This window comes from Phocoena sinus, chromosome 7 (genome assembly GCF_008692025.1).
Source record: "Phocoena sinus isolate mPhoSin1 chromosome 7, mPhoSin1.pri, whole genome shotgun sequence".
Taxonomy (NCBI): Eukaryota; Metazoa; Chordata; class Mammalia; order Artiodactyla; family Phocoenidae; genus Phocoena; species Phocoena sinus.
The window spans coordinates 73,004,059-73,030,909 of NC_045769.1; the positions used below are offsets into that span (position 1 = coordinate 73,004,059).

General features: G+C 34.0%; 1 protein-coding gene across 15 annotated transcripts in view; it reads left to right on the plus strand.

Moving 5' to 3' along the window:
* BAZ2B (bromodomain adjacent to zinc finger domain 2B) overlaps nucleotides 1–26,851 on the plus strand; it is a 302,457-nt gene that overhangs the window by 86,650 nt on the left and 188,956 nt on the right. For 14 of the 15 annotated variants that reach the window (XM_032638481.1, XM_032638484.1, XM_032638486.1 and 11 more), the window contains exon 2: nucleotides 9,322–9,364. Coding sequence is in view for 4 of the 15 variants with exons in the window: in XM_032638487.1 (XP_032494378.1) it covers nucleotides 9,322–9,364 (43 nt within the window). In the remaining 11 variants the exon portion in view is untranslated. Of the gene's footprint in view, nucleotides 1–3,858; nucleotides 3,926–9,321; nucleotides 9,365–26,851 lie in introns of those variants that run through there. The other variant, XM_032638483.1, reaches the window with a different exon arrangement.

Below are 26,851 nucleotides of genomic sequence, written 5' to 3' on the forward strand. Positions count from 1 at the left end.
GGAGGGAAAAGGGAAAATATGGTGGAGATGTTTTCTGAAATTGCTGGCTGTACTTTTTGTCTAACATTGATCCTATTTAAGCCCCACTGTGCATAATCAAATAAGAGCTGTGTACGGCATTATTTTTATACTGTGCAGCTGCATGTGTATAGCTTAGAAGGACATTGCTGTCACATCATAAAATATGTCAACATTGCTTTCATATTTTTAACATGGCAGCCTCTATTACAAAATAATATTGTTTCTAAAGGATTTTTAATTTAATTATATGTGGTGTTTTCCCCTATCATTTTTAATATAGTTTCCATAGAATTATTAAATTAGCTCATGTCTTTATTATCTTTGCATTTCTAGCAGCAAGGACAGATTTATACATTTATTAAGTGCTTAGTAATCATTGATTTTGCTTTTGTAATTTTCCCTATCAGCATTTTTTCCTTCCCTAAATCCATCTCATCAGCATATAAACATGCTGTAGTATTCCTCCATCTTAATACAAAAACCTTTCAAGGTCCCACATCCCCCTCAAGCTACAGTGCTGTTTCTCTACAGTTTTTTATAGCAAACCCTTTCAAAGAGTTTTCCATATATGCTGCTTCTACATCCTCATTGCACTTTCTCTGCTTTACTTATCCTATTCAGTGCTTTTGTCCACACCACTCTGATGACAACATTCGTGTCCTGGGCACCAGTGAAGTTTATCTAGCTAAATCCAATGGTCATTTCTCAGTCCTTAGGTTAAGTGTTTTTCCAGCAGCATTGTCACAGTCAATCGTGTCATTTTTTTTTCTGAAACTTTTCACTTGGGTACTTTGCCAAAACCAAATTCTTGATTTCTTAACACTATCGATATCGCCATCACCAAACTTATTCCTACCCAAGTCTTCTCCATCTCATCCATGTTGTTACTAATAAATGCTTTTAAGTGGCATTTTTTTCATCAAGTACATAGCAATTAATTGGATCTGAGCCTTACACCTCTCTTTCATCTGTATACCTCAAAAAATTTTATAAGCATAATTAACTAGAACTTCACAACATCCTTGTGAAGTAGATAATTATGGCATGGCAAACTGATGTACTAAGAGATTGCCTAAGGTATCTTATGCATGTATGCCAAAATTTTGAAAGTGGACCAGGGTAATGTAGTCCCTGTTGGAAGCATTAGACCAGATTTCTTTTTTATGATGAAATCATTCTAAGAATTCTCAGGAAAAGTAAAATAGTAGTAATGATTACTTAATATCCCTAAATATTCATAGCAAAGTTCTTTTAATAGAAAAGAGTAAAATGTGTATTATCTGAAATCTAGTATTTATTAATGACGGCAACTTTGTTACATCTAATGAAATATATTTTTTTGATTGTATATTGTTAGATTGCTTAATTGCTTCACCAAGTCTTCATAGCCATAATCTGAATTGGATCTTTGAAAGTTTGGTGTGGAATAGTTTCATTTAAGTCTTTTAGCTATGATACATGAAAGCTTTATAAAACTACGAGCTTTGTGTTTGTCTTGATTGCTAGCCTGTTCGAGTAAGGTGGTTTTTTACAAGGCAGTCTTATCAGTGGCAAATTATTCGTTTGGCATTTGTTGACAAGACTGAGATGGACTCTAATTTAGATAAAAACTAAAATTTCCCCCAAATTTATATTCAAATAATGTATTTTAGTTTAGTTAATAGTAATTCCTAAAGGCTTTACCTCTCTATTGCTACAATTTGAGTTGAATTCCCTAAAAAACTTATGGTTAGAGAAATAAAAATACAGCCAAAACAGCATATAATTTTTCTCAGATGAAGCCCTTCATTATATTACTTCATCCAAGTGATTAGTTCATTTTTGGATATTGTGTATATATTAGCCTCAAGAGTGTTTCAACACCTCTTGACAGTGCTACCACTTTCTTCTTCTACTGGATACCCATTTATGGCTCTAAAGCAGAAACCCATGAAGAGGGAGTAAAGATTTTGAGAGGTACTAATTAGTGTTGGAAGAATAGGGTGGTAAACTTTAGAAAAACACACAGCTTTATATATACTTAAATTAAAAAACAATTCACCAAGTTTAATAGCCAGTTGTGCTTTGTTTGCGTGGTTTTTATTATCAGCAAAATTATAAAGTTGCCATCTGAGCTCTAACTAAACTTCATTGTAGTAAGGCTTACGTTAGTTGTCTAAAAATTTTGTATGTTAACCTGTGGGAATTATAACTCTTCTAGAGAAGTTTCAGTCACACAGAACAGTAAGGACAAGTGTTGCAAATGAAGGATATGATATATTTTGAGGGAATGACGGCTTTTTGTAGTAAGGATAGTGAAATTATTGATATATTTTGGTAATTTATGGAAATATAATTTTATAAGAAATGTAAAATCACTGATAATACAAGAAGTGCTGTTTTATTTTATATTTATTTTTTATTGAAGTATAGTTGATTTACAATGCTGTGATAGTTTCTGGTGTACAGCAAAGTGTACATATAGATTCTTTTCCATTATAGGTTATTACAAGATCTTGAGTATAGTTCCCTATGCTATACAGTAAGACCTTATTTATCTATTTTACATATACTAGTGTGTATCTGTTAATCCCAAGCTCCTAATTTATCCCTCTCCCCTCTTTTCTTGTTTGGTAACCATAAGTTTGTTTTCTATGTCTATGGGTCTATTTCTGTTTTGCAAGTAAGTTCATTTGTATCATTTTTTTAGAGTCCACTTATATAGATACATAAGTGATATCATGTTTGTCTGACTTCACTTAGTATGGTAGTCTCTAGGTCCATCCATGTTTCTGCAAATGGCATTATTTCATTCTTTTTTTAAAAAATAAATGAATTTATTTATTTATTTATTTATGGCTGCATTGGGTCTTTGTTGCTGCGCACAGGCTTCCTCTAGTTGCAGCGAGCAGGGGCAGCTCTTCGTTGCAGTGTGCAGGCTTCTTATTGCAGTGGCTTCTCTTGTGGCAGAGCGTGGGCTCTAGGTGTGCAGGTTTCAGTAGTTGTGGCACATAGGCTGAGTAATTGTGGCTCATAGGCTCTAGAGCACAGGCTCAGTATTTGTTGGGCATGGGCTTAGTTGCTCCGTGGCATGTGGGATCTTCCCGGACCAGGGCTCAAGCCCGTGTCCCCTGCATTGGCAGGCAGATTCTTAACCATTGTGCCACCAGGAAAGTCCCTATTTTATTTCTTTTTATGGGTGAGTAATATTCCGTTGTATATATGTACCACATATTCTTTATCCATTCATCTATAGATGGACATTTAGGTTGCTTCCATGTCTTGGCTATTGTAAATAGTGCTGCTATGGGCATTGGGGTGCATGTATCTTTTCAAATTAGAGTTTTCTCCAAGAAGTGCTTTTTTAAATGCTATCTGTTTGTATTTGGTTTTACCAGAAGTAGTATTTAGTAGTTTAGTATGAAGTAGTTTAGCTGAAGAGAGTAGTAGTTTGGAAAGAGTGGCAAAAAGTTAGAATCATGGTAAATCATCTCTTTAAAAACTTAAAGAGATGTACAACTTTTTTATTTCTGCTTTTGGTTTTCTTTAATACTTAAAGCAGTTCTCTTAAGGGGAAGCTCACTTTGTTTTAGGTTGTGATATGACAAAGTTTGGTGTTTTAAAATGAGAAACTATCATTTGTTTTACTTCTCTTGGGAGGCTATAATCACTTTTTAACTTCCTGGGTATCTCTAGTGTAGATAGTGGGCTCTGGTTATTTTCTAACAGCAGGTGTTGAATTACAGTCATCCCTTGGTATCTGGTAGGGATTGGATTAATTTAAATGGATTAACGTGCAGTGGCAGGAATCATTGGAGCTCTGGCCTTCACAGCTTCTCTGAACATTAAGGGAAGATGCACATCTAATATTTTACTGAATACCCTGCTTAGACCTACAGGTGAAACTGAGGACAGAAAGCATTCAGTGAGTATTATGCACCAAAATACTGCTTGGAATTGGAACTATCCATTCAAGCTGCCTGTTTTCTTTCCTTCGATGTCTTCCCCCCATGAAATCAGAAAGACAACTTTTAGCCAGACACCAACATAGTCAACTGTTTGTATGGGTCAGGAAATGATTTCTATCACTTTAGAGCTTTGTTGCTTGTAGATAAAGTATCTAAATTGATGGGTGCTTTTATAATTTGACAAAACTGCTTAACAAAACTTATATTAATGTTATATAAAGTCTTCTATTTATATGCCTACTCTAGACTAGACAGCAGGCTTCTTTCCTACATACCGTATTACGTGCTTAGTTAAATAAAACTCTCGTCTTGTTGTTAAAGCTTGCTCATGTTGTTTTCTTAAAACATAATAAGAAAGGGAAAATAATTGTTGGAAAAAGAGGTTCCCAAGGATCAGAACTATTAAAATTGTTAATAAAATAAATTTCTTTTTTTTCTAAGTTCTGTTGAGGTTTTAGTCATAACAGTGCATGAATAAATGAAGTAAACCACTTCTACGCAGCTGATTTAGATTTAAATTTAAAGAGATTTAAAACTCAGTTCTCCAAAATCTAAGACTACTTCCTCTTATAAGCACTATGGTACATTAAGAATTCTGCAATAAAGTAAACCTTCTTTTCCACCCAACATAAACTTGAAAGTTATTTGAAGATAAAATAACTTCCCTCCAAATTTGGAGCACTGTTCCTGAATGGAACATATTCTGCCCAACACAGTTGACGGTTTTTTCTCTATGTCTAAAAAAAATAGAGAAAATAAATTTTCAAATATTTTAGGAGGATCATTTACACTTTGATCTTAGTATAGTTTCAGAAATGCCTAGTTGCGCTAATACGGTAGTCACTAGCCACATGTGGATACTTAAATTTAAATTAGTTAATATCTAAAAGTCAGTTCCTTAATCACACTTGTAATCATATTACAAGTACTCAACAGTCACATTTGGCTATGGACTGGGTATCGGACAGTGCAGATAGTAAACTTTTCCATTATTGCATTAAGTTCCATTGCACAGCTCTGTATAGAATAGAGTTGTCCCTTGATATCAGTGGGGGATTGATTCTAGGCCCTGCCACAGGTACCAACATCAGTAGATGCACAAGTCTCTTATATAAAGCAGCATAGTACAGTCAGGCTTCCCTTATCTGTGGGACCCACATCCCATGAATATTGATATGTATTCCATTAGTGGTGGATCACATTTTTACCAGTTTCTCCGGTTTTATAGATTCCTATTATTTACAAGTATCCTTCCCCCCTAAAGTATTGCTTATTGAAGCACGTGATTTTTTTCCTACCAAGTAATTTCCCCAAGTAATAAAAAAAATAATAATAATAGACAGGATTTGAAATAGCTAGATGATGGTAGAAGCATGTGTAGATTTTTATAAAGTTTGTTATTAACCTTAAAAACGTATGCCAAATTGTGCATACTTGTGATTCTCTAAAAAGTGAATGATAAAGACAGAATTTCCATGTCTACAATCCAAGATTGCAACACTGAAATAGCCTACCAGTAGCATATGGTTTATGAGATTACTTTTCATATGTAAATTTTAGAGAGAATTTTTATTATATAACCATACCTTGAAATGAGCATAGAACACAGAGAAAACATTAAACTGGTATATAAATTAATGATTAAATATTTTAGTGACTATTACTTTAAGTGAATTTTAGGGTTAATTAGCATATATTTTCATGTTCAGATTGAATAGAGTGAGAAAAAGCCAGTAAATTTTTTATTCATTTATTCCTTTGAATCTTTTCAATAAGCTTGGTAGGGATAAATATCCTTACGTAGTATATATTGAAACTTATGTAAGGTTGTCAAGTGAAGGTGAAGTCTTGAGTATGCTAAAATTGATTAGATAAGGAAAGACTTTTTCCATTTGGGGGCAGAGGAAGAAGAAAAATAGAGATAGTTACGTGCTAATTATTGGAAACATAGTAAATATAGTTGGTAAACTGGTAAATATAGTTGAGATTTTCTCTGTGCATATTTACTAAGATGGTGTCTGGTGGGGGAAAAGTACATAACCAATGCATTAGTTGAATTATGTTTTCATAAAATGTAATATTACTTTTTATATGTCTAACTTGAATATATTTCCTAGTTTCAAGATGATTTTAAAGAATTACCTTTTCATTGTAAAAGCCACCCAGGATTTTCATGAGAAGCCCTAAGATTTGTCTGACTTTAACCTCTAGTGTCGTCTTAATTTCATGTATATTTTTTTCCTCATGCATTTGCAAATATCCAGTAAGTTATGTGTAAAAATTGCTACTACCATGATGAAGGAATGCCTTTTTTTTTTTTAAATAAATTTATTTTATTTATTTATTTATTTTGGCCGTGTTGGGTCTTCGTTGCTGCGCGCGCGCCTTCTCTAGTTGCAGTGAGCGGGGGGCTACTCTTCCTTGCAGTGCGTGGGCTTCTCACTGTGGTGGGCTCTCTCATTGTGGAGCACAGGCTCTAGGCACACGGGCCTCAGTAATTGCGGCATGCAGGCTCAGTAATTGTGGCTCACAGGCTCTAGAGCACAGGCTCAGTAATTGTGGCTCACGGGCCTAGTTGCTCCGCAGCATGTGGGATCTTCCTGGACCAGGGATCGAACCCATGTCCCCTGCATTGGCAGAGGGATTCTCAACCACTGCGCCACCAGGGAAGCCCAGGAATGCCTTTACAAGGTTTTTATACTCTAAGGATTAGGGCTTTAAATCAAGTATGCATTTTAAATTATAGATTTAGTCTTAATTATCTTGTTTTTGTCCAAGAAAATAAAAAATAAAACGGAACATTTATCTTTTTATTCAGTTACTTATTTTATTTGAATGTAACTATTTAAAAATATTTAATAGCTTTTTTAATTACAGAGTTTTATAGAAAGTATATTTGGTTCTTTCACAAGCCTTTTTATTGACTCTTTACTATCACAAGCCTGTTTTTTTTTTTGTATTGATTGAAGTTGAAAGCATAATGCTAGGAAGGAGTTCACTGAAGGCAGGTCTTTGGATACAGAGAGTAATGCATTCCATCTATGTAGGCTTTTTCTGATCTGATACGGTGGGAACATAGATAATTTGGAGAGAATAAGTTTCCGGTCTTATATTCTTTTATACCTCCATGCATCATTTAAAGCTAACATGTTCTCCTCCTTAGAAATCTTTCCTCTTTCACCTTCAGTGTATTTTCCATTTCTCTATTTCTTGGACTTAAAACATAACAAAACACCGTACAGTGTCACCTCTCTTGCTTCCCATGAGCCTTATTTATAGGTATCCCCCAAATTCTGTTGGGTAGTCTTGTCTTTTCTTTACATTCATTCCCTTGGTAAACTCTCTTGGCTTGAATTGTACTTTTTATATGACTGATTTTTAAACCTTGGACTATTCTAAATCGCAATATCTACCCGTTGTTGAGAAGCGTCTCCATTTGAATAGCCTGTGGTAACACTGGGCTTACTTACTGTCCAAAATAAAAGTCACTCCACCCTACCACTACAGGTTTCTTTCATTGTGTCCCTGGTAATCTTTCTCTGCTGTCCTCGTTCCTGTACTTAATTTAGCATGAAGTCCTCTTGTTTCTCCATGTAAGATGTATCTTGGGTTTCCCATTCTCTCTACTCATCTGCACTATCCAGACCCTCATTGTATCACACCTGTTAACTCACTACAACCACTTTCACACCAACCCCGCTTTGCCTTTTTTTTTTTTTCCTTGAGCTTCCCAAAATCTCCCTGCAGTGACTTTTTAAAATGTATACTAAATTGTTATGCATATTTTCCTTAAATAGAAATTGTAAGCATTTTTATTTGTATATCCCTCTGGGCATAGTGCTGGATGCAGTAGGAAATAAGTAATTGTTCATTCATTCATTCAGCAGCTCTTTCTTGAGTAGTTGTTGGGTTCCAGCTGTTATACTAGTGCTCCAGTGATCTCTCATGCAGCTTACAGCTGAAAACAGTCTCTGGTGAGAAGAGAAGGCTTCTCTGAGGAGGTGGCATTTGTTATCAGACCTGAATGAAATGAGAAAGCCAGTCCTGCAAAGATATGGGGAACAGTTGCTGCAGGCTGAGAGAACAGCAAAAGTCAAGGCCCTGAAGAGGGACAAGTTTGGTATGTTTGGGGAGTATCAAAAAGGTCATTGTGACTGGAACATAGTAGAGAGAGAGTGACAGGAGATGTAGTCAGGAGACCAGGTGACAGAGGGACTAATAGGCCATGGTAGGTATTATGGATTTTATCTTAAGTGATGGAAAAGCCTTTGGACAGTTTTGAGTAAGGGAGTGTTGTGAGCTGATATATTTGTTGCTAAGTTAAGAATAGAAGTAGGGAGACTATAACAGTAATATTGGAGAACAATATCTTGAACTACTGAGGTAAAAAGCAGTAATAAGTGTTTTGAATTAAGGATAGAATGAGGAAGAATGGTTGGCAGGATAGATTGGATGGGAGGTGTGAGATTTGAAAGGAACCAAGGAAAACTCAGTTCTGTGTGCTTGGACAAGTCATGTATCCTCTCCAATATCTATTTTCCTGAGTATATAATGAGAAATACCTCTTTCCTGCTTCTTGAAGGAATTGTTATGAGGATCTGATGAAATAACACATGAAAGCTAATTATGAATCTTAAAACACCATTAACATTGTATTAATTTTTAACACTAAACATTTAAAAGTTCACCTTAAATTAAATCATACCTTGTTAATTAAGAAATTTCTAAAAGCTTAGATTTGACAGGAATAAGAACTCTAACCCATATACAGCTTAGGAAATAGTATAACTTATAACTTCCCCTGGGTTTATAGTGTATGGTTCCTTTCCAATTATATTTTCAATCTTTAATAGTTTTGACACTGTTCATAAGGATTAGCATGAAGCAATTTCTCCTATTAATTGATAATAAGTAGATCATGTTCTGGCCATAGACTACACTGCTAATCTAATCATAGAGAAAAAGGTAAACAATACCTGGCTGTCTTTTGTTTTGTAGTATATTTAAGACACTGTGATTCTCCTCTCGGTAAATATTTGAAAACAAATAAAACTAACCCAAATGACCTATAGTTTATTTACTAATATGTTATATTACGTTAACCCTGGGGTGTTGTTGATTATAACAAAACATAATTTACCATACTATAATAAATAATGACCTATGAATAAACTCCAGGTGTTTTATGCTTATTTGTGTCATGCCAATTGTACTTTTCCTGACAATTTTAGATTAATTTAAATATGACTTATGGCATCAAGAAAGACAAATATTCTAAACAAACATTTTAGTTTCTGAAATCACTTACTCAAGTATGATTCAGCTGAATGCTATTTCTGTTTTTTTATTGCAGATTTCTCAACAGTTATGTCACAAGATTGACCACATTGATCACAGTAAGACTAAAATGATAATTAAGCTTTTAAGGATGTTTTGTTTTCTCTGAGAATGAGAATTAATTTAGAAAATATTTATGATTTTAGATTGTTATTCTTTCTTTCAACAGCCAAATGAATGTTTACATTTAATGATTCACATCTCACGCTCTACTTATTTAAATACTTCTTTAAATGATTTTAAAACATTTTAAATGAAAAATACACTTAATTTATAACTGAAATTATATACCTAATTATACTAACATATTTCAGTGTGAATCATAATCTGAACATCATCTTTTTTAGTTTTTGTTTTTATTAAAATATGGCATGAAACATTTAAGGTGACTTCACATTAGGAAAAAATTACAAAAATAAAATTACTTGGGACTGTAATCACATATTAAGGAAAGACTGTGAAAACAGCATTGAAAGGATTCTTAGACTTCTTGATTAAATTTTTCATTGATACTTAAATGATTTATAAACAGTCTTCCAAATATGGAGAGTTGTTGAAAAAGGATAGTTCTCTTAAGAAACTGAACTTTTCCGCTTTAATTTTATTTAAAGTGTTAATTTCTACTGTGTATAAGGAAATATGTTACTTAAAGAAAAACTTTTATCCAAGGCCTTGATCTACATTATTAGAAAATTCTGACTATTAAAATCTGAATTGCAGTAATGAAACTTTACAGCATTTTTGAAAACTCCGTTTAAGTAACAGAGGAAAAAAATTGAGTAAATTATTTACTCAGTTAATCTGCTTCTTAAATCCCGTTTAAATTGTTCATTAGAAGCAGTGATTATCAGAAATGTTATTCCGTGTATATAAAACCTTAATGTTTTAATATTTTTTTTGAAAACTGGTACATTTGTTAAATTTAACATTTTTCAGAGAGGCCAGAGACAACTTTTATTCTATTCTATTTTTAAAGGCTTTATCATCATCATTGAGTCTACAGATGTATATGGCATGTTCATTTTCCTAAGGGAGCATTTTAGCTATCTCTGATTTGTTGCTCTTTGCTTGTTTGTTTTTTCGTAATCAGAACTTTATTGCCCTAACTGAATGGTTTACAACAAAATATTAACATATTTCTGTAGTAACCTTCTGTTTTGCATCTAATGTTTTATAATCAAGGAAGTTAAAATTAGCATTGGATGAAAAAGGTGTTTTTTTTTAATTAAAAAATGCTAACTCTCAGTACATTTTTAGGGTAATATTAAGAGAACACTTAATTGCAACTGTTCTGAATTCAAGAATTTCAGGAAGAGAGGTGGTGTTCAATATTATCAGATGTTAAATAAGTTAAAAATTAAGAAGTATTCATTTGAGAGTTTCATAAGTGACTGATAGTAGAAACCCTGTGTAATAATGTACAGGTTGTGAGGCTTTCTCTAGCTCCTTGAGTCAAGAAGAGGGTAGATTTCATCACTGATTCAGGCTGAGGGTATTGAGAGAGTAGTTCAAGTGTTGACCATGGGACTGGAATAAAATGAGGCCAGGGAAGGGCTGATATATTCAGAGAAAATGGAGAAAGGACTAGTCAGAGGTAGATAAGCTGGTGAAATGAGATGATAACTAAAAGAGTAGAATGCTGTGGTTAGGAAGGGGCTATTATAGATTGTTTCAGAGCTGGAGCTGGAGTATTCATATATAATATATACCTTGTATATTTTTTTCTTCAGAACTCAGGAGAATTTCTGTTTTTACTCCTTATGTTACATTTCTCTGAAGTGTCAAGATCTTCTAAATGATTTCTTTTGCTCCTGGCCATCATCAATTCTATTGAAGCCTATATGTGATCCTCAGTTGAACTTTATTAAAGCGTTGCTCTGATTCTTTTATGTCTCTACCTGAAGATGTTTAGTGACTTTCCATTTCTTATAAGTTCAAATTAAGGCTTTCTAACTTGGTATTCAAGACCCCTCCTCAGTTTGGCTCTAACATATTTCCCAGACAAATATCCTATTATTCAAGAAGAAGAACCCTACATTCTATACAATGTGAACTACATACTCCACCTTGAGTATACATTTTGTCTCCATACTTACATTCATGTCATTCCCTTTTCCTAGAATATTCTTTTCCCTTTTCAGTCTTTTGTTTCTCCTGATGAAATCAAACCTCCCATCTAATGCCCTGTATACCTGTAATCATCTCTTTGAGGCCTTCCCTAATCATCCTAATTGAAAGTGATTCTCCCTCCTTAGTAGTTTGGTGATGCTTAATTTTTATTATTCTTATGTAACTGATAACATATATTCCCTTGTATTCTGCATATTTTAATATGTATTTTCCAATTGAGCAAATGAGTATTTAGCAAATGTTGCTAGTAATCATAAATACCCCAGAAAGAACTAAATTAATTAGTATCTTTAGTTTTCTTATATTAAAATTGAAACAAGGATATTAATACATGCATATCCAAAATTGAACCATAGGAAGCAGGGTAGTTAGGAAAGGGCATAGGTTTTAGAACCAGAGCGAGTTCAAGTACTGATGCCGCTGTATACTGTGTATATGACCTTTAGCAAGTCAGTCTCTTTGTGCCTCAGTATCTGCAGAAAATGACTTATGCATATATTTAAAAGGATTTTTATAAGTATTAGTTACCTTTCTTCCCTCTTACTTGTTTAATGTTATAGTTTACTCCTTTATTGATATGAGAGGGGTAGGACATCAACTATAAAGATCAGGGATATATCCAAATTTACCTTACTTACACATTGTGATCCTTTCATCTCTATGTTTTAATGTATGGATTTTTAGTTTCTACATTACATATAGTAATGATAACTTTGTTGACTTACATAAGTTCCAGCAAGGAGGCTGATTAGATCTATTGATACAATGTGCTTTTTTCGGGGTGGGGAGAGTCAGACCTCACTAGAATACAAATATCTTAAAAGGCCAGAATGAACTTCAGAAAAGTTTAGGTTGTGCTACATTCCCCTTATATAACAGATGAGAAAACCAACATCCAGAGAATTTGAAGGGAAGTAACATGCATAATGGTTAAGAAGAGGAACTGGGTCAGAAAAACCTCTAAGTTTGTGCTGTAATATTTATATAGCTGTTTTGATCTTGAGTCAGTTACATAGTCTAAGATCCAGATTTTTTCTCTCTAAAGCAGAGTAGTGTTTTATACTTCAGGAGTGTTGTGAATATTAAATTAAAAAATGCTTATAATAAAAGCGCAGCACAGAGGCTGACATGGTAAATTCTGTTGACCCCTTGTCATAGTCATCATCATCTATCTGTAAAGTTACTTGCCCAAAGTCACATAGTGTGAGATCTTGATCCAAACCTGGTTTTGCTTTATTCTATTATAATTTTTACTTCTGTTTCATGATCACCTCTTAATTGATTAAAAATCTCTGAATGGCATTTGTAGGAAGTATAATAAAATAACTCATAGACTTTTTTCTTCTCACATCTCCCCAAGTCCTCTATCTTCTCTGAGAGTATTCGTGCAATTTTGCTTACGTGCAGTTTTGTTTATATGTAATTTTATTAATACAGTGGCTATATTTTATTTTAAATATTCTTATTTAACATTTTGCTTCATATTTAGTAACTTGTTACAAAGCAACTTTTAAAATAAAGTGGCTTTTCCTGTTTTTATTAAAATTTCTTTTTTTCCTTTGGTAATTTTATTGTGAATATTATTTAAATTTCATAGAGATTTATCTCTACCAATAGAAATATTTAACTTAAAATTTCAAATTTAGAAGAAATTACTATATAATTTTACAGTGTACACACTATTAGAAATATTGGTGTTAGATAGTAAATTTTAAATGTCAGTTAGGTACCTACCACAGATAAGATATAAACAAGCATGGCAATGACTGATTCTTGTACCCTAATATCAATTTTCTCCGTCTACTAGTTTTGTTCCCAGCCTATGACTACCTGGAATAAAAGTATCACTTTCAGTCTCTCTTACAGCTAAATGTGGTCATGTGACTAAGTTTTGGCTAGAGATACGTAAGCAGTAGTACTGTGTGCACCTTGCAGAAAGTATTGTTAAAGGAAGGCGGGCACACCCTATTTTTCCCCCTTCCTCCATGCTTGCTGAGATGTGGGCATGATAATTGGACAATGAGTGGAAACCACAAGCTAAGAATGGGCAAAGCAATAAGATGGAAAGTCCCTGATAACTTCAGGATGTCACCCTGCCCACAGTGACCTATGACTTGAGTGAGATAAACTTCTATCTTGTAAGGCACTTGAGTTTTGGCTTTCTGTCACTCATGACCAAAATTAATCCTGATTACATCAAGGTAATTTTACAAAGTTTATGCCATTGTTTAAATGTCTTTGATTTGTTTACATTTCATTTATTTTTCTTGGACTCTTGTCACTTTTTTGATAGCTTCAATTTTAGGAGGAGAATACAAAAGGGAATGATTCACTCACTCTGTCTAGGAGAGGAGACTAGGGAAATCTCTAAAGAGAGGGGAGACATTTAGGCTAGATTTTTGAGATATGAGTTAGAAGAGAATCCAGAAAGAAAATAGGCATATAGATTGGAAACAACGTATGTTCAGGGACAGGCAACTATTTTAGTTAAATATTGTTGAAATATAAACTTTGAGGAAGTAAATGAGCCTAAAGGTCAGATCTTATAGGAATTTACAAACCAAGAAGTTTGGTAAGTGCTAAGTACCTAGCGAAGTTTCTTTTAATGTTAATAATTTTAATATTACTTATGGTTTTACCATTAAATATTTTTAAAAGAAATACATTTTTAAACAAGCTTTTAGGAAGGAAGAACAAAACTATTATTTATTTATTCACGAATTAAGATACTAGGTGATTTCTATTTGAGCCTTTAACAATTTTAGAAGACATATTATTACATTTTACAGATGGCTAAACTGAGACTCAGAAGAGTCAAGTGTCTTTCCCAGTGTGGTAGTTAAGTCATTATTTGGAAAGTACAAAAATCAACCATTTAAGAACAAGTCTACTATGTGTTGTCTGACCTTTATTTTTCTACTTTTCTAATACCAAAAAGAGCGTTATAGTCAAATTTAAAATATCTTTGGTAAAATATAATAACAGTGATCAAACCAGAAGTAAAGTCTATATAAGAATTTCCATTTTTATGCCAATGAATACATCTAAAATATTAAATTAAAAAATCTAATATCTTAAAGTTATAAACTAGTAAACATTTTGTTTTCTAGAGTCTGAATTGTGAAGAGTATCTTCAACGTTAGTGTACAGTAGCCATTTAAATTACTTCATACAAATCAAATCTCCATTGCTATTCCTAAGTGTATATTTGGATAAAAGAAACCTCCATCTCCTATTGCACCTCACCAAAAAGTTGCACTGTTTTAACATTAATGCAGCTAAAAGCATGCATGGTGTTCTTAGTATGAGTACCTATAGATAGAAATGACACCCTGCTGCAGAGACCCAACTGAACTTCTCTGAACAAGTAAAAGTATATAATGTTACACACTCATTTGGTTTAAAGATTACTTCTTATCTGAAAACTCTAAATGAGCTACTATTTAATAAATCTGCCTAAAAATAGAAAATACAGTAACCTTAATATATCTTAGAGATAATTATAGAGGCATGAGAGAATATAAAAGAAAAACTAATTTTCTAATTTGGTTTGGTGTTTTTTAATTGTAATCAGCAAAGTATCTAGCACCTAGACCACTAGGTCAGTATTTTATGAATTAAAGTGACTTGAAAGTTGATCTGGTTAATACATTATTCTTTTCCCCTCACACTTTCTAGAACACTAATGCATACATCTGCTGTGAGATGTACATTCATTGAAATGTTAGTCAAGGAGTAGATAAACTACAAGTACAGTCTACAGAAACTGTTTTTAGGGACGAGAAGAGGGTGTTATAGACTGAGTTATGGGGTTATGATATTTGACTCTTCATTCCTTTTCTATAAATACACAAATGAAAAACTGGAGGAGAAAATATTTTGATATAAATGGAAAAATTCTTATTGTATTGCATCAAAAGGGTACCTAAAATTAGCATGTCATAGATGTTTAAAAAATCTGACTAATACAAATATTCCTGATGCTCTCCTTATGTGAGTATATTTAAAAAACATTTAAAAAACATTGCATCAATAGGTACATTTCCATCATAGTATAAGATAGTACGTGTAAACTTTTCCATGTGCAAAGTATGCCACTTATTTTTATAATACTTGCAATTTTATTATCTGATTTTCTTTCTTAGGAAAACGTCCTCAACTTTTGTTCATAAAATTCATAATTATTGTCTCTTTATTGCCTTTACCAATGAAAATTCCTGTGTCTTTTTTCACTCTAGTTTGTTTCATATTTTCAGTGTCGATCATACACACTTGGCACTAAACTTAAATATCATAGCTCCCCTCAAATGTTGCCTCTTCCATGAAACCTCTGCAGTTGGAATTACTCTCCCCATCATTTCTGCCTGTCTAGTATTTGTTATTTCTATCACAGCATTGTTCTTCAACACTGGAGTCCTTGGACCTCCTGAGTATGTAGATATATTCTCTGTGGGGGAGAGAGAGAGTTTGCTATAAGAATTTACAAAGTTCAGCATTAATGTAAAAGAAATATTCTTGTATCATCCAGGATGCTTACCTTATAAACAGTCACTGCCATCGACTTTCAGGGCAATGATTGTATTTAATTATGTCAGTTTAATAAGAAAAGAACAAAAATAGATTTGATATGTACAAATGGTTCATTTGTACCAACTGAAGGCCAGTTGACATCAGAGTGAACTAAATTATAGCTTTGTAGTAATTTGAGTAGAAAGAAATGGTGGAATATTAAATTGTTCAGCGAACGCTAGACCATAAGATACACATGCCAAACTCAAAGGTAACTGGAAACTAATGGGGAAATAGCAGTCAATACCATATTCATGTTGCGTACAATGATTTTATTTTAGCAAAAACATCATATTGATAACAGTTAGAAATCCATTAGTTTTGTAGCTTTTATGTGCACACTTTGTAAATTTGTTTCGATACTATTTTTGAGTAAGATCTGGAAGCAAGAAGAAGAGTTTATCCTTATCCATAGTTTTACTTTTCTAGGTATTTCAGTAACATAATAATTTAATTAATGTGTCAACACGTGTCCACAATACATTTTTTTCTCCCTTTATGAGGATTTATACATAACCTAAGTTTCAGAAACATTCTTATAGAGCCTTTATCTGCCATATGAGGTGAGTTGTGTGTTTGGCTGTTTCAACTATTAGATGGTAAAGTCCTTACAGTCTAGTGAAGCCATAGATTATGTTTTATTAATTCCTGCAGTCCCCTTAGAGTCTGTTACAATGCCTTATCCCCAGTAGTGGCACAGCAGATATTTATGCAAAAAACTGGCCTATGCAAGTGTGCCTCTTAGTGTTGATAATCTGTTCAATTGAACTAGAATGGATAAATATATAGAAAACAATATAGGCAATATACATTTTAACAATTTGAAATTCATATAAGTTAACAAATTCCTATTTTTTTAAAGGAAACACACTCTCCTTATGACTTTTGAGTAGTCTGTTCTTTTTTTAAAATTAATTAATTAATTAATTTATTTATGGCTATGTTGGGTCTTCGTTTCTGTGCGAGGGCTTTCTCTAGTTGCGGCAAGTGGGGGCCACTCTTCATCGCGGTGCGCGGGCCTCTCACTATCGCGGCCTCTCTTGTTGCGGAGCACAGGCTCCAGACACGCAGGCTCAGCAATTGTGGCTCACGGGCCTAGTTGCTCCGCAGCATGTGGGATCTTCCCAGACCAGGGCTCGAACCCGGGTCCCCTGCATTGGCAGGCAGATTCTCAACCACTGTGCCACCAGGGAAGCCCACAAATTCCTATTTTTAAATTAAATGTCCTGTAGGATTTTGGTCACTTACAGTGTTGTATGAATTACTTTAATTAGATAATCAAAGGACCTGTAGGGTGCCAGTGGGAGAATGAAGGTTTCATGGCAGGCTAGAACTGAATGTGGAGATGTAACAAGAGTGCTTCAGTGCTTTAGAACAAACATATATTTGATCTGTTCTTATGATTTCTTTCACCTTTCAATTCCTGTCCTTTAAGGGAGAATTAATAATGAAGGCTAATTATGTGCCAGAGAGTTTCCAAGTGTCATTTTATCTTAGACTTATTGATGTTAAGTAACTGCTCCAAGTTGACATAATTAGTTATGGTCGTAACTGGGTTTCAGGTTCGTATTTCTCTAACTAAAGACAATAATGTTTCTACTATAATTTATTCAAAGAATATAAAACTAATTTGTGTTCAAGAGACCTGAGTATATATACTTAGAAATAAAGTACATAATGCTCAATAAATATTTGTTAGCTGATTGAATGACAGAAGCAGAATTATGGGAGAAAAGAATTCTAGAATCAGCCGGTATGTGCCCTGAGGTGATTTTCTAAGACACATTCTTCAAACAATTCATATACTGCCTTTCTCTCTCTTATTTAATTATCTTTAGTTTTGTATACCTTAGTTATAGTATTGATACTCAGTAAGGAAAGAGACATGATGTATGCTGTAAATGGAAAGTTGCTTGTTCTCAAATATTCTAATAAAATATTCCCTAGGTAGGGATTGTGAGTCTTTCATTCGGTCAATCAATATATTATGTGCTTCACATTCAGTCAGTCACTCATTCATTTGTTCATTCATTCAACAAACATTTATGGAGCACAGACATATTCTACCATCTACCAGTTGGGGATGCTATGGTCAATAAGACAAAGTTCCTTCTGCTATTAAGTTTACTTTCTAGTAGGAGAACAGAAGTAAAGAAATAAATATTTTCAAATATTGATAAGGGCTCCAAAGGAGGGGGGAAAGTAAGGAAAATGTGATAGCATACACGGTGGGCAGGGTAGAATGAAGGGCAAAATACATATAAAAGCTTGGGAAGACCTCCATGAGGAGGCAGTGCTTGTGTTGAGAAATGAATCACCAGAAGGAGCCAGCCATGTGAGGATCTGAGGAACTGGGAATCACAGTGCCAATGGAGCTAGGACACTGTGAGCTTGGGGAATTGAGGTAGACAGATGTCACTGAAACTAGTTAGAACTCTTTCTAATGTGAAGAGAAGCCACTTTATAATGGTTGATTTTATTTCCCCTCATCCCTTGTTTAACTTGAAAATGTACTACATTCAGCTTCCTATTGGAAGCTTTAAGGAGGAATGTCTATTACATTGGTGACATTAAAGCATTATTGTAAATTCTTTATGTTTTGTATGAATTTATATTTTTGGAGACATTCTACCATCTTATTCCTAAATTAAATACCATTACTATTGTAGTTAAGAAGTTTCTATCATCTTAAAGAGAAATTCATGGATATTCATTATTCCTTTTGAATTACTTAGGAAGTTTATAAACATGGAAAATATACTGTCCCTCTTCTCTTCTTTGAGAGCTTACAGTCTAGTGGAGAAACTGACACACAAACCAGTCATTACATATGTGGAGGATATCACAATAGAAGTATATGTATAATATTTTTTGAATATAGAAAGGATGGTGTGATCCCTGGGGGTGGGAAAGGCCTCATCAAAAATACTCATTCTATAAAAATGCTCATTCTACAAAGATTTTCATCCTGCTTTAAAAAAAAAATAAACAAATAAATAAATAAGTTTGTTTGTTTGTTTATTTTTGGCTGCACTGGGTCTTCATTGCTGCTTGTGGGCTTCTCATTTTGGTGGCCTCTCCTGCTGCGGAGCACGGGCTCCAGGTGCTCGGTCCTCGGTAGCTGTGGCTCGCGGGCTCCAGAGCGCAGGCTCAGCAGCCGTGGCACGCGGGCCCAGTTGCTCCGAGGCATGTGGGATCCTCCCCGACCAGGGATCAAACGGTGTCCCCTGCATTGGCAGGTGGATTCCCAACCACTGCATCACCAGGGAAGCCCTCATCCTGCTTTCTGAAGCATACTAGGAGCCAGGTATCAGTATTTGAACAGGTATGTTTATCCTGCAAAAAAATCTTTACAAAGAGTTTATGATTTCCAGCTATATAGCAAAATAAATAAATGGTATTTAACTTATACACTAGAAAGTCAAGTTTCTCTTCTAAGTGGAGGGTGAAAATTCGTTATGGTGCTCTTTATTACTGCTGCCCTTTTCCCCTTCTGTTTTCTCTCACCCTTTACCTTCCATTTTTGTAAGTGTACCTGCAGTAGGAAGAAGATAAAATGTTAAAAGTCTTGAAGGAAGTCTTCACAGCAAGTTTCGTTTTTTGTTTTTGTTTTGTTTTGTTTGTTTGTTGAAGGGGGTTGTGTCATTGTAAAAAGAGAATTGATTTATTTCTGAGCTGGTGATAGCATCTTCTGAGGTCCTCAACTGGGAGCTTAGATCTTTCAGTGGTGAAAGCAGGCGTTCTTTTCTTCTTCCTGATCTTAGGAGGAAAGCTTTTGGTCTTTCACCATTTACTATGATGTTAGCTGTGGGTTTTCCAGAATGCCCTTCTTATGTTGAGAATGTTCCCCTATATTACTAGTTTTCTGAGTGTTTTTTTTAGTATGAAAAATTGGTGGATTTTGTCAAACGTTTTATCTGTGTTGGTTGAGATACTCATGTCATTTTTTTCCCCCCTTCGTTCTGGTGTGGTATGTTACATTGATGGATTTTCTTGTATTGAACTATTTATTCTTAAAACTTATTTGCCTTCTCAATTAAGCCTTTCTTACACTCCCAAATTGAATAAAATATCACTGTGCTCCTCTCTAGGATGGAGAACCATGACTATCTTTTATTATTTCCTTTAGCTGCTGTTTATAATTTATTTGCTTACATCATTTTTAATATTTTTAAGATCTCTTAAACCTTGTTTATAATAGTATATAGTCTTATGAATCTCTTTAGGAAATATAATCTCTAATCAGTTTTTGTATAACATATAATAAGTTGATTTTCAGTAAAAATGCTATATGTTTGATCAGTACATCAATAAATATAATATCATTTGAATTTAATCTTGATAATTTTTTAATATATAAAGACAATTTTTTTCTACTTTGCAAGGGTAGAAAATGCACTATTTTATTTTATCAATAAATTTATTTATTTATTTATGGCAGCGTTGGGTCTTCGTTGCTGTGCACGGGCTTTCTCTAGTTGCGACAAGTAGGCGCTACTCTTTGTTGCAGTGCGTGGGCTTCTCATTGCGGTGGCTTCTCTTGTTGCGGAGCACGGGCTCTAAGCGTGCGGGCTTCAGTAGTTGTGACATGTGGGCTCAGTAGTTGTGGCTCATGGGCTCTAGAGCGCAGGCTCAGTAGCTGGGGTGCACGGGCTTAGTTTCTCCGCGGCATGTGGGGTCTTCCGGACCAGTGATCAAACCCGTGCAAGGGACACAATTTTAATTTATTTTTAATTATATAAGACATACCTTATCAACTGTTAAGCCAGGCACCTCTGAATAAGCACCTGAGGGTCTTTTCTTTTTTTTACTGTGATAAAAATGCATAACATAGAATTTACCACCTTAACCATTTCTGATTGTACAGTTCAATAGTGTTAAGTATATTCACACTGTTTTGCAACCAATCTCAGAACTTTTTCACTTTGCAGAACTGAAACTCTATACACATTAAACAATCTCCATATTCCCTCCCTCTAGCCCTTGGCAACCACCATTCTACGTGCTGTTTCTATGAATTTGATTACTCTACGTACCTCATATTAGTGGGTTTATAAAATATTTTTTGTTTTGTAACTGACCTATTTCACTTAGTATTTATAATGTCCTTGAGACATTCAACCATACTGTAGCATGTGTCAGAATTTCCTTCCTTTTTATATATATATATATATATATATATATATATATATATATATATATATACACACCACATTTTCTTTATCCATTCATCCTCCAGTGGACAAAAGTTGCTTTCAACTCTTCACTATGGTGATATCAACATTTTAAAATGACATTTTTATTTGGTTTATTAAGCATAGGTTTAAATGTAACAGTGTTACAACAGTTTAAAAGTTCAAAATTGCTTTCATTTGCTAATGTTTGAAGTTCTTACAGTATCAACAAATACACTGGTTTAGTTTTTTTTTAATTTTTTATTCATTTAGTCTGCACTGGGTCTTAGTTGTGGCTCGTGGGATCTTCCTTGTGGCATGCGGAGTTCTTAGTTGCAGCATGCATGCGAGATCTAGTTCCCCACCAGGGATCAAACCCGGACCCCCTGCACCAGGAGCACAAAGTCTTACCCACTGGACCAACAGGGAAGTCCCACACTGGTTTAGTTTTATAATTTTTGTCCTAATTCAGAAAAAGATAACTGCATCCAGTTTGGCTTTTCATTTTAAAGAGAATTATCATTACAGTTTTTCATCTTTACATTGGTTTTTTGAAATAATAAAGACATTTCGAGGTGCTGTATAAGAATTTTTTTTCAATTTATTTTTAATTTTATTTATTTTTGTCTGCGTTGGGTCTTTGTTGCTGCGCACGGGCTTTCTCTAGTTGCGGTGAGCAGGGGCTACTCTTCATTGCGGTGCGCGGGCTTATTATGGTGGCTTCTCTTGTTGTGGAGCGTGGGCTCTAGGAGTGCAGGCTTCAGTAGTTGTGGCATGCGGGCTCAGTAGTTGTGGCTTGCGGGCTTAGTTGCTCTGTGGCATGTGGGATCTTCCCGGAACAGGGCTTGAACCCGTCTCCCCCGCATTGGCAGGAGGGCTCTTAACCCCTGCGCCACCAGGGAAGCCCTGTATAAGAATTTTGATGAGATGAATGCAGTAGGAATTTGGTGAAGATCTTGGGATGATTTTGCTGAATTGTCATTTTATGTCCTTATTGGCTTTCATTTCTTTGTTAATGCACCTCATGCTTCTATTCTTTAACAAACTAAAAAATGTAAAAAAGCATCAAAACCTTCATGGTAACTATGCCAATGTTCATAGGGATTGAGTATCATGAGCATCCTTAACGGTTGTTCCTCATTACCATACGTGATATACATTTAGGGTTCTCAGACTATTCTTTTTTGCGTATTGAAAAAGTTATATTTTCTTTGTTATTAAAAATAGATTTTAAGCTATTACCTCATTTAAAAATATGAACACTATGAAACTATGCTTGAAACTCTTTGAGAAGTTTTTAACTAACAGTATTCAGTTGTAACCTCTTTGTGGACAAAACTATCTTATTCACATATGTCTGTTCACAGTGTTGGAGCTTAAGCCCTCAAACTTGTTTCCAGTAAGTATTTGTTGGATTGAGTAGGTTTCTAAATGTGTATGTATAGTTATTTACACATGTATTCAGCAAATCTGTATATAATTTTACCCATACTGTGATCCAGTTACCTTCTATTAATTTTTCTTGTCTAAGGCACCATTTTTTTTTTAAACATCTTTATTGCGGTATAATTGCTTTACAATGGTGTGTTAGTTTCTGCTTTATAACAAAGTGAATCAGTTATACATATACATATGTTCCCATATCTCTTCCCTCTTGTGTCTCCCTCCCTCCCACCCTCCCTATCCCCCCCCTCCAGGCGGTCACAAAGCACCGAGCCGATATCCCTGTGCCATGCGGCTGCTTCCCACTAGCTATCTACCTTACGTTTGTTAGTGTATATATGTCCATGACTCTCTCTCGCCCTGTCACAGCTCACCCTTCCCCCTCCCCATATCCTCAAGTCCGTTCTCCAGTAGGTCTGTGTCCTTATTCCTGTCTTACCCCTAGGTTCTTCATGACCTTTTTTTTTTTCTTACATTCCATATATATGTGTTAGCATACGGTATTTGTCTTTTTCTTTCTGACTTACTTCACTCTGTATGACAGACTCTAGGTCTATCCACCTCATTACAAATAGCTCAATTTTGTTTCTTTTTATGGCTGAGTAATATTCCATTGTATATATGTGCCACATCTTCTTTATCCATTCATCTGATGATGGACACTTAGGTTGTTTCCATCTCCTGGCTATTGTAAATAGAGCTGCAATGGACATTTTGGTACATGACTCTTTTTGAATTTTGGTTTTCTCAGGGTATATGCCCAGTAGTGGGATTACTGGGTCGTATGGTAGTTCTATTTGTAGTTTCTTAAGGAACCTCCATACTGTTCTCCATAGTGGCTGAACCAATTCACATTCCCACCAGCAGTGCAAGAGTGTTCCCTTTTCTCCACATCCTCTCCAGCATTTATTGTTTCTAGATTTTTTGATGATGGCCATTCTGACTGGTGTGAGATGATAGCTCATTGTAGTTTTGATTTGCATTTCTCTAATGATTAATGATGTTGAGCTAAGGTGCCATTTAAAGAGGGATTAATATATGAGAACTTGGGGACCAAACCAATTATCAAATCACTGTAGTAGCAATAACTCATTTAGACTGTTGCCACACAGATATCCTCAGCATTGTTTAAGGAAGCTACTGGACAACTGCAGTAACTCCAGACCACTTTTTACTGTGGATTTCACTTGGAGAGGTGGGTAGAGAGTTGATTTTATTTTAGTTAAATGTTAATAATGAAAAGAGGATATTCATATCTTTGAAGAGAGCTGAGTTCATTATTATCTGAAGTTGTACTTCTATATATGCAAAAATGATCACAATACAATACTTAAAACAGACCAAAAAAATAGACTATTTCTAATCTATTTTTTTGGTCTGTTTTAAGTATTGTATTGTGATCATTTTTGCATACTGAATATTGGACTTATTAGGAAAACTAGAGAAGGTTTAGTCTTCAAATAAGATAAACATATTTTAATAAGAAACGTGTCACCTTGTAGATCGAAGTTTATGAGTGCATAGAAATATTTTTCCCAAAGAATAAAAATTTACCACACTGTAACATGTGTAGCACCTGCCAATGTAATTATATCTTTGGTTGAGTATAATGTAAATATTAAGTACTGAGAAATTAATAGTAATAAGCTCTGATATGCTGTTTTAATTATTTATTGTAAGCATACTTCATGGAAGAAATAAGGCGTTACTAGAAGTTGACTTCCCTCTTTTGTATGTTTGTTAAATTTAAGTAGTTTCCTGAAAAATATTAAAGCTATAACTTAATATAAAAATTATTTTTAGAATACAAATTATTTCAGAATATGATTTAATTGTAATTTAACGTTTAGAAAAAAATTGTTTTCTTTTGTTTCACACATACCTCTAGAAACACACTTTATAAATCCTCCATATATTTTTAATCATGACATTGGAATAAATATGAGGTCCTTTTCTTGAAATTATGAGTAATCATTGTATAAAAATAAGTATGAAATATGAATAAAATTTTGATTTGATTGTGGCCTCTCTTTTTAAGAAACTTTCTAAGAATATTTTCTCCTTTAACCAAAGTTTATATCCATTACGTTTTTTAGATTGCACTTTGGGGTTCATTTCCCCTTTGAAATATTGTTAAGCTATGATTTTCTTTGTATGTGGGTTAGTCTATATCAAAAGGCAACTTTTTATTATTTTACATACATTCATTTTACCTCACCAATAAAGTTATGATAAGCTTAAACATGGAAACTATTCTGTTTTGGTTTTCCCTTAGTTCCTAGTAAAAGGTGTTTAATGAGTTAGCTAATGAGTAATGTAGGATCAAAAATGCAGGGTTAGTCCTGAAATTGCTGCTTTTGCCTTTAGTTTTGTGACAGTTGTGTTTTGGTTGTACCTGTAGGTGAAAATAAACATTTAAATAATTTTTTGGTTGAACTACTTTGTATTTCTCAACTTTTCATATGTACGCAAAATGTTAAATCTTCAATCAGTCAGGATTAAGACTATTTCAAAAGATTGCCTCTACAATTTCAAGTTTATTCAGAAATTAATATGATGTGTTATGTATAAAACTGAAAAGAATCTTAAAATCATATTATGTTCAGTACTCTCCTTTTAGAAAACCAAACCTTAGAGTGATTGGCTGGATGTTACACAGTTTATGGCAGAGACTCCAGTATCAGTAGCTACTTCCTAATCCAATTCTTTTTCTGAAAATTAGATGATTTTATTTCTTTTTAATGTATTATGTATTTCTTTCATATTATTTTAGAAAGATGATCACATTTCAGGTCTATTTCTGTTAATAGTATCACTATTTCCCACATCAATATATGACTGCTGTTATCATTTTGCATTACTCTCCTTCCTCTGGCTCTAGATAATCCAAACTTAAAAGTGGCTGTGTTCTAGCTTCAGTATTTTCTGCATTCTTTGTCTTCCTGTCATTCCTACCACCACCCTATTTAGGTCATGTTTAGATTGCTCTATTGGTTTACTTACTAGCTTCTCTGTCTCCAGGATCATGTCTCCTCTTCTTACTGCTTATGGTTAACATTGCCATATTAACATATCTGAAATCATGATTTCTTTTTCCATGTCTTTGTTTATAATATTCCCTTTTTTTGTGAAGATTCTTTTTCTGCCTCTGCATATGTATTCAAATGCTGTACATCCTTCAAGACCCAATTCAAATCTCATTTCCTTTTCAGGACTAGCCATATCTACCCAAAGGGAGTACCCTTTGAAAATTTAGGGTCAGTTAGTATCTGTAATCATCTGACGTCTAGACTCATGGTATCCTATTATCATAGCGTGCTAGAGCAGGAAGAGACTTTAGATATCACTTATTCTAGTCACCTCACTTTACAGGTGAGTAAGTGGTTTTTCTAGATAAATGACTAAGTACTTGGAGTGTTCAGAGCAAAGATGTATTTAGACTTGTCTCCTAACCTGTAATCCATAATTTCTTCTCGTTTAACACACTTCCACTCACTGTAAAATACCTTGTCTTTTTATATAGTTTTTCATGAGTACGTTTATTATTTCCTCTACTTGAGGCCAAGAATCTTGTTGTAAACTTTTTATATACTCCCCTTAATGTTTTGCACAGAGTAGGTCTTAATTCATTATTTACTTTGTAGAGAAGCAATATTTTAAGTAAGGTTATTTCCATTTTTATAAATATTAATGATTAAGTATATACTGTTTTTTTTTTTTTTTTTTTTTGGCTGCACCGTGTGGCATGCGGGATCCTAGTTACCCGACCAGGGATCGAACCCATGCCCCCTGCAGTGGAGGCACGGAGTCTTAACCGCTGGACCGCCAGGGAAGTCCCTATACTGCTTTTGTTTAAAAGGAATGGAAAAAGAATTTTAAATAGTTTTTGGCAGTTTGCATCTATTTCCACTAAAAAATAGTAGGAAACAACAAAATATAATTGAAAAATTTTCTCTTTCATTGCTAAGTAAATGGGTTTCACTTGTTTACAATGTAAAGAACACAGATTCGAGTGCAAAACTAAATTTTATCAACATTTCTTCATTGCTTTAATGTTCTCAGTTTTTAAGGAAATAAAATGTTTTGTATGAAATAATTTTAGAGTAGATTATATTAAATGGAAACATGATATAGTTCTGTTGTCTTAGTTGAAAACTACCTAGTACAGTCTTTTCAGGTTTTAAAGTTTTATGAATATATCTGATTGAAAGCAAGTAAGTAAAGCAACAA